Below are 10,714 nucleotides of genomic sequence, written 5' to 3' on the forward strand. Positions count from 1 at the left end.
CTCTTAAAGATGCGCCTGAATCTCTGTGAATCTATTGAAAAAACAAGTTCTTACGATATAAGTGTCTCTAACAATGTTCCAGGTAACACTGATGACGAACACGTTATTAGTGCTATCATATCATTAGTATGAGCAGTAAAACCGTACTTTCTTTATTTCAATATACTGCAGGCCCTTCACGGCCCGTGCAGGAGTCTGTGTCCTCCTTAATGACTTTCTAAGCGTACGCGTAATTCTTTTTTCGCGGTTCATGTTAGGCGAGGACCAATACAATTTTATCCAATGTGACTAGCCACCAGCTATAGCTCAAAGTTTCTGCTTCTTGTCGCTGCTTTCTTGCATCGCTACCCTTTTCCTTCTACCGCCTTTTCTTTTTCTCTCTCTTCCTCTTTCGCAATACGAAGAAGGAGAGAGAGAAAAAAAGATAACTTGTAGGTAGGGATGTTAACCACAAGAAAGTTATCCGGTTTGCTACCCTGCACTGTGGACGGGGTAAGGCGGGACCGAAAGGTCAGGAAGGACAAAAAAGAGAAAGGGTTAAAAATTTTCACAAGTCCCTCGTTATTGTCCTCGCTACAGCTCCCAGAGACAACGGCTCTCAGCGACGTTAGCACGCCTCGATGACCAGGTGCTTTCCGAGCAATCAATGTTGGAGAGCCGGAACGTTCGAGCTGCCAGCCAGAAAGCGACGAAGGCGCTGCTGAAGGCCTCGCTGAACGACTATGACACTCCCGTGCTTCAGCGTGTGTGCGTTATTTTAATCAGTGCTGGGTAGCAAACCTTGCCTTTAAGCTAAAGCTTCCTGACTTGCGCAACTCTAAACATTCTCTCTTTCGCTTAGTTCCACTATTCGAAGGCGGTGAAAAAGGTGTGGGCGCGGTCGCGTGCCCGTGGTGCCAATCTGCCGCCTCATCAGCTCTTCGCGGACTCCACGCTCGCGATGGTTGCCGCGCGCCGGGCCGTGGTTCTCGTGGAGCAGGGCTCCATACTCCTCCGCATCGCCCGCTTCTGCGAGCGACAGAACATCCGCACCTTCGTCGTGGCCAAACACCCGCTCGACAGGTCGCCCTACGGCTACGTCTACTCCAAGTTCATCGAGAAGAACTTCTTTCGGAAAATCTTTGCCACGTGAGGCTTTCATTGGCGTCGTATCTCGCACATTCCGATCGCGATCATTTTCTGGGCGCTGTAAGGTGTCGTTTGCTACAACTTAAAACCGCCGTCACACGGGTACTTTTGATCGCGATAAGGGTCGATCCTGATCGGACTTCTTGATCGCAATTACAAGTTGGTCGCTGCTACACGGTAAAGCCTAATTTAGACCGAGTTTGGCACAGACGTCAGCCGAGTCGCGACCACGGAGCCAGATCGCGATCGTCTTGGTCCCGATTGGTCCTGATCACGATTAAATGCGACCGTGTAGCAGCACCTGATACGGGTCGAGCCTAATCCGGATCGGCTCTGATCGCGATCAAAAGTGCCCGTGTGAGAACAGTATAAGATTGCCTTGAATTTATTTGACACAATGAAGCCAACAGACAGTTAAGCCAAGGAAAGCATAGGTGACACTGTTTGCTGTATTTAACTGTATAGTACAGTAATTATGACCCATATTGGTAGGAATTAAAGTGGAAGAAAAACACGCTCTGATGGTGGGATTCAAACCCACAACCTTCGGATTCTGTTGGTTTCATTGGCTGTGTCTAACAATGAAACAAGTCCCTCGAACAATTCCCCTTCTTTCGTACCTTGAATTGATCGGAATTTCACGTCCGTGACACCTCGATATATTCACACGTGGTACATCGCTGTTACGTCTTTGGCGCAAAATACTTTGGAAATAGTTTCTACAGGACAATTAACCTAAGTTCCCGCAGAGAAGATTCCCTCTGGAACACATCTAATGTAGATAGATAAATTTATTTCACGAATAAGCAGAAACGTGTTGTTGCCCCGTGTTTACATTATTGACATTCACGACGCTACCTAGCATGTAGCTCAAGAAGGAAAGGAAACGTGGTGAATGAGAACTTGCAAGTGTCACAGCTGGGTCTATTCAGACCACGTCTGTTGTCGAATATCCATGGTTAAGCTATGTTTATTGTAGACTGGCTGTCAGTAAAGTGCATGCCTTCACATACGGCATACGTACGCATCGAGGAATGTTTTGTGACTGCAGCGCACTTTTAAGAGTTTGCCTTTTTTGAAGATCAGACACACGCCGTCGTCCGCTATGCTGATAGAACTGCAATAGGTTCAAGGACTGCGACTTCCCCGTGGAGTGCGCGCTATGTGCCAGTCGTACCCTCGGTTCACCAATAACCACAGACAATTAATTTTTTGGTCGTTTAACGCAGAGATTTTGTCACCGAAAACGTTGAACACGTTCCTAAAGAAATGAAGCTATCAGTGTGGGGCAAGATATTTATTTTATGTCGTCTTTCTATGTGTGTCGGGAAGCAATCCTGTTGTTGCACAAAATTATTTGACGCGAATAATGGGTGACCATTAAATAAAAAGAAAAACGTCTCTAATATATGGCGCATAATTAATGTAATCTTAGCATGACATTGCATCACTACTGCCTACCGTTCACGTGGCCCCATGTGGTTGTTTATGAAGGCCTCGAACTCAAGAAGTGAAGTTGTGGTGGCACAGCGAAGGTGTGTATGTGGATTTTCAGTTTTTATTTCTTTTCTGAACGCTGTCTCTCTATGTTCCCCATGTTATAGTGGCGTGGTATTCTCCAGTCGAGGCAGAAAACTGCGGTGAATAATCTCAAAAGCGAGTAGTGACTCAGTATACAAGCCGATGACGCGGCCGGTGCAAACAAGATTGCAAAGCTTTGTCGCGGGGCTCCGATCCACCTGCGCCTTCTGAAAACTTTACCATACCAGCAGGGTAGACTGGCCACCGCTGTATTAGTAGGATTTATTTTCTCCTGCGTAAGATATATCGCCCTTTTCATTAAGAAATGACACACAGTCTTGCTTCAACTACAGTAAACGTCCCAGGGCGCATCTGGGTGGGGAGACAACCGAGAGTAAGACCAAGAGTAGAGACAAACGAATCAACGCCAAATGTCCTAACTTTAAGTTCTACCTTAAGCGCTCACGATGGGCGTCAGATCGATCTTACACGGAACACACCGGGAGAATGCGAAGTGCTTGACGCTCATCTCATAACTACAGAGAAGTGTCTCATGACCATGTTCTGTCATCACCACTCTTGGCCTTGCAGGTTACGCCGGCTTCTGGAGACCGGCCTGATGCACAAATGGGTGGCCGACAGCCAGGGCAACTGGCAGCGCTGCATTCAGACCAATGACAATATTGTGGAGAGCATCAGCCTGAAAGACACCATGCCCTTCTTTCTGCTGTGGGGATTCATGTGCGGCCTAGCCTTCTGTGCCTTCCTCTGCGAGCTGGGATGCAATAGATTGCTCAAGGGCCGCCGCACTGACAGACGCTGAAGCGCAACACGACAGTCCACTACAGCGTTAGAATGCCCCTGTAAACGTGGTAGGGAATATTTTAAAACTTGCCGTAAGCACAGACACACACAAAAAAAAACGTTTTAGAACACGTCACGAAGAAATCAATCTTCACTTCAGGTTCGAAACGAACACGTTAGAATAAAAGCTCCTGTAGAAAGAATTTAGTGGTTTCGTCGTTTATGCCTGAACGCAAACTTACATCGTAGATTTTTGTCCCCAAAACCCGGAAATGGCTTCAGAGCAAACGTAAAAAAAATTGGCCGCTATCCCGCCCTGCGAACGTGAGTGTCCAGCGAAGCTGTATCAAACACCACACATGCTAATAGGGGGGGGGGGGGGCATGTTTTATTATTACTTTAGAGTAATGGTAGTGATAATCGCTTGCGAACAAAAACAAAAATGCTGAAGGTCGCCACGCGCGCGTGACGTAACTTCTTTCCCGTGCCATCCCTCCTTGCTTAGCTTCCAGCGCACTCGTCGGGACGAGACAAGAGAGAAAGCGATTAGGGCGTGCGACAAATATCTAACTCCGCTCGTACTTGACGGACTCTAAAAATTTTTGCGGCGGTCGATTTATGAGGCAATAAACTTCTTTAAAGAAGCTATTCGATGGTGGCTCGGAAAAAGTGTTTCAGGGCCCTTTTAAGCCGTCGACGGAGCCTTACACACGTTTATATGTAAATTATCGTTTTCTTGGATCTGCAACAGCGACAAGCTAATGTTGATCAATTATGCCCTCTCGCGCGTGTGCGACGCCAGTCTGTTTAAAAATGTGCGTATCGAAATTTTGTTCGTCAACTATCTTATATTGCAGGCCAGCAACAAAATTGCACGGGGAAATAACGACTGAGGTTAAAGAGCGCTTTTGCGCCTCCCGTTCATTTCCGAACCAATGCGCTGTGCCGATCTTGTTTTTTTTATTGCGATAGCAATTATATGGACACTCTCGGCTGGATTTTGCCGTCGTCGTCGCTGCCGTCATGCACCGTATATGTATAAGTATGTATATATATATATATATATATATATATATATATATATAAAAGCCCCAAAGAAAAATAATCCAGAAAAATGCTTCCGAAGCGCGGAATCGAACCAGGGACCTCTTGCTCCGCAGCGAGTGGCGCGAGCCACTACGCCACGAAACGCAGATCCTCCACGTAGGTAACGGCGAGCGTTATATACACACCCTTTACCGATGGACGGACTCAGAGACGGCTGCGCTTATAAGCGTTTCTTCATTACCAGCGACATGGCTCTAGGAGCACGACGGGCGCATTAAAAAGTCGTCGGCGAGCTCGCTCGCTTCTTCTTATATTTGCACAGGGAGAACTTTGCCCTTCCGCTGTCTGCTCGCGCGGTTTTCTGGTGGTGAGGGGAAGAGGGTTGTTTCTAGCTTTCACCGTGGTGTCCGCGCTCATGTTACGGAGCGTACGAAAGTACTCGAGCTCAAGGGACTCCGCTAAACGAACAAACAGACGATGAGGGCGAACTATCATAATGATATCTGGGGTTTAACGTCCCAAAACCACGATATGATTATGAGAGACGCCGTAGTGGAGGGCTCCGGAAATTTCGACCACCTAGGGTTCTTTAACGTGCACCCAAATCTAAGTACACGGGCCTCAGACATTTTCGCCTCCATCGAAAATGCAGCCGCCGCGGCCAGGATTCGATCCCGCGACCTTCGGGTCAGCAGTCGAGCGCCATAACCACTAGACCACCGTGGCGGGGCAGCGCGAACTATCAAGTTTCACTGCTCGACACTTGAAGCACGCTAGTTTCCTTCGCTGCTTCGGCCGCCTTTGCAACAGGAGCGCTGTTCAAACTGAGAGTATCCAGTGGCGAGCCTCACTTCGTATAGCATTAGTTTCTTGCCATCGCATTCATTGCTTCGCCCTTGCGGCGGAACTGTGACTTTTTTTGGATTAACTACTGCAATTACAAACACTGCGAAGGGTGATCTTTCTGTCGCGTCGTAAAAAAATGGGTTGAGAAAAATTAGTTGTAGGTCTCTTTAAAGAAAAAGAAGCCTAAGAGCGTTGGGTTGTAGCGCGCTGCTCAAACACGAAGAAGTAACAACCGCAACAGTTAGTTCGCGTTCGTCCTGCGTGTACCTGTGCGTTCTTTCCGAGTGTCCTTCCTTGTGTTTGAGCAGTGCGCTGCAAGTGTCGAGCTTTGACTGTTGTTAGTTCGCAGTCGTCCTGTGTGTGTTCTTTTTTGCCAATCCTTTGCGCTCGAGCGGCGCGTTGCGAGTACTGAGATGCTTGCCGTTCTTCATGTGACATTCTAATTTGTTGCTATCGCATTCCTTGCTTCGCCGTTGCGGCGAAACTGTGATTTTTTCTCAAAGCAACATTTTTGGAATTTCCCCGCAGGGGTGTCTGCGCGAGCAGGCGTTTGGTGTGTAGCGACACACCAAACGACACACCGAGCTAACGCGGTGTTCGGCCCCTCCCACGCCCAGCCGTGCGTGGCTGTGCCGTGTCCGGGGAAAAGGGGATCCTGGGGGTTGAGCCGACGCCGGGTGCTTGGACCTTTAAGGCCCCCTGGCAGAGGCAACACGCCCCTTTGGCCCCGGCTTCACGTAGACGGCACTCCTGGGCTGACCCACCCAGGGGAAATCGGCAGTCGCCTTTTCCTTTCTCTCTCTCCTCACATCTTCGTCTTTCTCTCCCGCTTTCAATCTGTGCTGTCGTCTTCTCCCTTCCATTTACCTCCATTTCTTCTGGCGGCGAGGGTTAACCTTGTGTGGTGGTCCTACCTTGGGTACACCACATTCGGTTATAGCAACGATATACAGTTGACATGGCAGGGCTTGCTCCACCACAACCTCTGCCGTGTCCCCTTGTTGGGCTCGGTGTAGGGTGACTGGCATTGTTGCCGAACAATTTACTCATTAATTGGATCGTCCAACATTTTCGCAAATGATCGCCCCCCGAAACGGGGGCGCACCGATGCAACCGCTGAAATCCTCCAGACAAAGAAAGACACCTTCCCCAAGTATCACGTCATTCATCTACTCTGAGAACGCCGACAAAAAAGCCCGTAACATTTCACCATTCCTAGTGTCAAAGTGCCTCACTGAGACCATCGGAAGCGGCTACAAAGCCACAAAGATGGCCAGTGGGGATCTGCTGGTTGAAGTTAAAGATAAGTCGCAGTACCAAAAATTGACAAACGTTGTGGCGGTTGGGGACAAACGATCACTGTCACCGCCCACAGAACAATGAATACGGTGAAGGGTGTCGTATCAGATGATGACCTCATGTACCTTACTGATGACGAACTCCTGGCCGGCTGGAAGGATGAGAATGTTGTACAGGTACAACGAATAAAAATAAGACGAGACAACAGGGAAATACCCACTAGGCCCCTAATCGTTACCTTCAACTCCAGCACACTTCCAGACGAAATAGAAACAGGTTACTTGAAGTTGCACGTGAGACCATACATTTCGAACCCAAGGCGGTGCTTGAAGTGCCAAAGGTTTGGCCATGCATCACAGAGCTGCCGAGGGCAGCTTACCTGTGCTAAGTGCAGTGCTACGGGACACTCTGCTGATGACGACTGCAGTGCTGAAGCTCACTGTGCAAATTGTGATGGTGACCACCCGGCGTACTCGAGATCCTGCACAGCCTGGAGAAAAGAGGAGATCATCACTATCAAATTTAAAGAAAACATAAGCTTCCGCGAAGCCAGACAGCGTCTCTCACCGTACCTTGCTAAAAAGACATCATTCGCCGAAGTGGTGCAACGGGGGCCAGCACCACAACGCCATCAGGCGGCCGCCCAGGCCTCGCGCAGTGCGCTGAGGCGACCGCCCCTTGCCCCCACGGTGGGAGCAGCCAAGGCTGCCCTACCCTCCCCTAACGCGGCCACACTAGAGGCCTCTCCTAGATCTGGCACCAGCCAGGACAGCTCAGAGGCCAAAGAGGTCCTGTCGACCTCTTCTCTGGTGGGGTCAAAGGCCTCGTCTGCCAAGACGAAGCCTACACAACGCCATCATCGCTCGCTAGAGCAACTGTCCGACGCCTTGCACGAGGCGATGGACACTACTTCTAGCCCAGCGGTGCAGGCAGCGCCTAAGGAGCGGCGAGACACTCTCGACCGCTCCAAAAAAAAACCATAACCGAATTACAGGGCCAGAAAAGGGTCCTGTAACATAAGTGAACCTGCACCATTTTTGAACTCGCATTTTTTAGTTTTTTTAGAAGCAAGTCACTTTCATTCTACTATATCTTACTCACTTGCTCTTCAATTTTTAAACTTTCACATTCAACATGGCTTTTACGATTCATTGGAACTGTAGAGGGCTTTTAAACATTTTAGGTGACATAAAGGAAATACTAAACGACTTTTCTCCTGTAGCCTTGTGCCTTCAGGAAACCAACCTAGGTGATTGATATCAAAACATCCTAAAAGGCTTCACTGTTGTGCGGCGCGATCGCACGCAGGCAAGCCGACTGTTGTTAAAGGTGGCATAGCAGTGAGAGACATTCATATTAATAGTTACATAGAGGCCGCCACCGTTACCATTCTAGCGCACAAAACCATCACCATCTGTTCCCTCTACATTCCACTACACACGCAATTCACCATAAGCGATTTAGAATTAATTTTACACCAACTACCCGGACCTTTTGTGATAGCAGGTGATTTTAATGCACATAACACGCTTTGGGGTAGTAAAACAGTTGACTCTAGAGGACAAACACTTGAAGATTTTATTTTAGCCAACGATGTTTGTCTTTTGAATTCTGGCGCTGCCACTTAGTGCTCCCCAAGTTCGGGAGCTATGAGCTGCCTGGACCTTGCGCTATGGTCTCCAGCGATGTTCACAGATTTTAAATGGAAGGTAATAGATAATCCATACGGTAGTGACCACATGCCTGCACTCATCATTCTAACCACAGCATTTCCTACCGTACCTTCCAGACCACCCCGCTGGCGACTTCATTTGGCAGACTGGGCTCTCTTTAGCGATCAAGCCAGTCGGGATAAAGAGAGTCTAGATCATTTGAGCGTTAATGAAATGAATGAAAGGATTACAGCGTGTATAATCGCGGCAGCAAAGAGAGCTATCCCTCAGTCTTCTGGTTTTTTAAAAAAGAAATTGAAGCCCTGGTAGACGCACGAATGTACAGAAGCCAAAAAACTCCAAAACAAAGCCTGGGGTATCTTCCGGAGGTACCCGAGGTACGATAACCTCATCTCCTTCAAAAAAGCCAAAGCGAAAGCTAGATATGTTCCTAGGCAAGCCGAGAAAATCTCCTGGCAAAACTACATTTCATCCATAAACAGCTCGGTCACATCCAAAGAATGTGAAATCAGGTTTGCAAGTTCAATGGCAACTACGCTGCCTATACCATCCCCTTTCTTTCAACAATAGGTACTCAGACATCCCTACAGGAACAGGCAGACCTATTAGGGCTTCACTTTTACAACATATTTAGCTCAGCAAACTATTCAGAAACGTTCTTAAGGCACAAGCAATCTATAGAAAAACAAAAGCTTCCTACAGCAGGTTTCTTAGCCTTGCCATACAATGCGCCTTTAACCCTCCATGATCTGAACACAGTACTTTGTACAGGTAAAAAAACAGCGCCTGGTCCTGACACAATACACTTGTCGTACGACGATTTATTATGAGACAGCAACGTCTTAAACAGTCGAGGTAGCACTCGCAGAACACGAAGGTAGATCGCGCGCACAGCAACAACAGAAGCGGAAGCTCTTCTTTCTCTTCCTCACTACAATGGCCCCGGGAGTGAAAAGGAGCCATCCTGGCGACTAAGGCGCAGGTAGGATCATAGGGTCGTAATATGGCTTGAGTCGGCTGACATGCACCGTGTCCCGACCGCGATGCCTGAGGTCGTGGGATGGCGTCACAGGTTCAACGACGTAGTTGACAGAGGATGTGCGGTCAATTATACGGTAAGGGCCATCATAACGGGCAAGAAACTTCGTTGAAAGTCCAGGGCTATGCGGTGGGACCGACAACCAAACGAGTGAACCGGTCGCAAAATGTTGTGTAGACAATTCGTTGTCATGCCGGAGCTTTTCGCGACCTTGAGCGGCGGTCGTAAGTGTACGCGCAAGCTGCCTACAGTCCTCTGCGTATTTGGCCGCTTCAGACACCGTTGTGCACTCGGAAGTGTCGGGTCGGTACGGAAGCATGGTGTCCATTGTGCAAGAGGGCTCTCGTCCATATAGTAGAAAGAACGGCGAAAAGCCAGTGGTAGCTTGTGTGGCAGTGTTATAAGCGTATGTTACAAACGGCAAAACAGTGTCCCAGTTGCTATGATCCGAGGCGACGTACATAGTCAACATGTCGCCGAGAGTACGGTTGAACCTCTCCGTCAAGCCGTTCGTTTGCGGATGGTAGGCTGTGGACTTGTGGTGGACGATGTTGCATGCCGCGAGAAGGGCTTGTATTACTTCGGAAAGGAACACGCGCCCTCTGTCACTGAGCAGTTCGCGTGGTGCTCCATGCCGAAGAACGAAGTTCCGCAAAATGAAGAATGCGACTTCGCGCGAAGTAGCGGCTGGAAGTGCTGCGGTCTCGGCCTAGCGCGTGAGGTGATCGACTCCTACAATTATCCATCGGTTACCCGAGGAGCTGCAGGGAAGAGGACCATATAGGTCTATGCCGACGCGATCAAAGGGACGAGCCGGACAGGGCAGCGGTTGTAACTCGGCAGTAGGCCGTTGGTGAACTTTTCGTCGTTGACATGCTGTACAAGCTCGAACGTACTGGCGGACGAAGCGATACATTCCGGCCCAGTAGAAACGTTGTCGTAGCCGAGTATACGTCTTCAGCTCACCGGCGTGACCGTTATGAGGAGCAGCATGAAAATATTCGCATATTTCAGAACGCATGTGCCGTGGAATCACGAGTAGCCACTTGCGACCGTCGGGTAAATAGTTTCGCCGGTAAAGAATGCTGTCATGCACAGCAAAGTGAGCGGCTTGGCGACGAAGCGTTCGAGAAGAGGGTATGGTGTTTGGGTCGTCGAGGAAGTTTATTATAGCTGAAAGGGTTGGATCCTTTCGCTGCTCGACCGGCATGTTAGCGACGTTGATGGGCGATAAAGATGCAAAGGACATTGATGCGGAGGCCACATCAACAGGCATCGGCGATCGGGAAAGCGCATCGGCGTCAGAGTGCTTCCTGCCCGATCGGTAGACAACGCGGATGTCGTGTTCTTGCAATCG

At 49.0% G+C, this 10,714-nt stretch overlaps 1 protein-coding gene across 1 annotated transcript; it reads left to right on the top strand.

The window, feature by feature from the left end:
• Positions 1-845: 845 nt before the first annotated feature.
• Positions 846-3,551, top strand: LOC119393896 (uncharacterized). Its single transcript, XM_037661087.2, has 2 exons — positions 846-1,128; positions 3,241-3,551. Exons 1-2 carry the CDS (start codon positions 941-943, stop codon positions 3,470-3,472), a joined length of 420 nt encoding a protein of 139 aa, XP_037517015.1. The 5' UTR covers positions 846-940; the 3' UTR covers positions 3,473-3,551.
• Positions 3,552-10,714: the final 7,163 nt, after the last annotated feature.

The sequence above is a fragment of the Rhipicephalus sanguineus genome, chromosome 5, assembly GCF_013339695.2.
Source record: "Rhipicephalus sanguineus isolate Rsan-2018 chromosome 5, BIME_Rsan_1.4, whole genome shotgun sequence".
NCBI classification, from domain to species: domain Eukaryota; kingdom Metazoa; phylum Arthropoda; class Arachnida; order Ixodida; family Ixodidae; genus Rhipicephalus; species Rhipicephalus sanguineus.

What these genes read in the sequence shown, in the direction of transcription:
- LOC119393896 (XM_037661087.2), top strand. Translation starts at nt 941, where the DNA reads ATGGTTGCCGCGCGCCGGGCCGTGGTTCTCGTGGAGCAGGGCTCCATA. An exon ending in TTTCGGAAAATCTTTGCCAC is followed by an intron (nt 1,129 to 3,240) that starts GTGAGGCTTTCA and finishes TTGGCCTTGCAG; the next exon opens with GTTACGCCGGCTTCTGGAGA.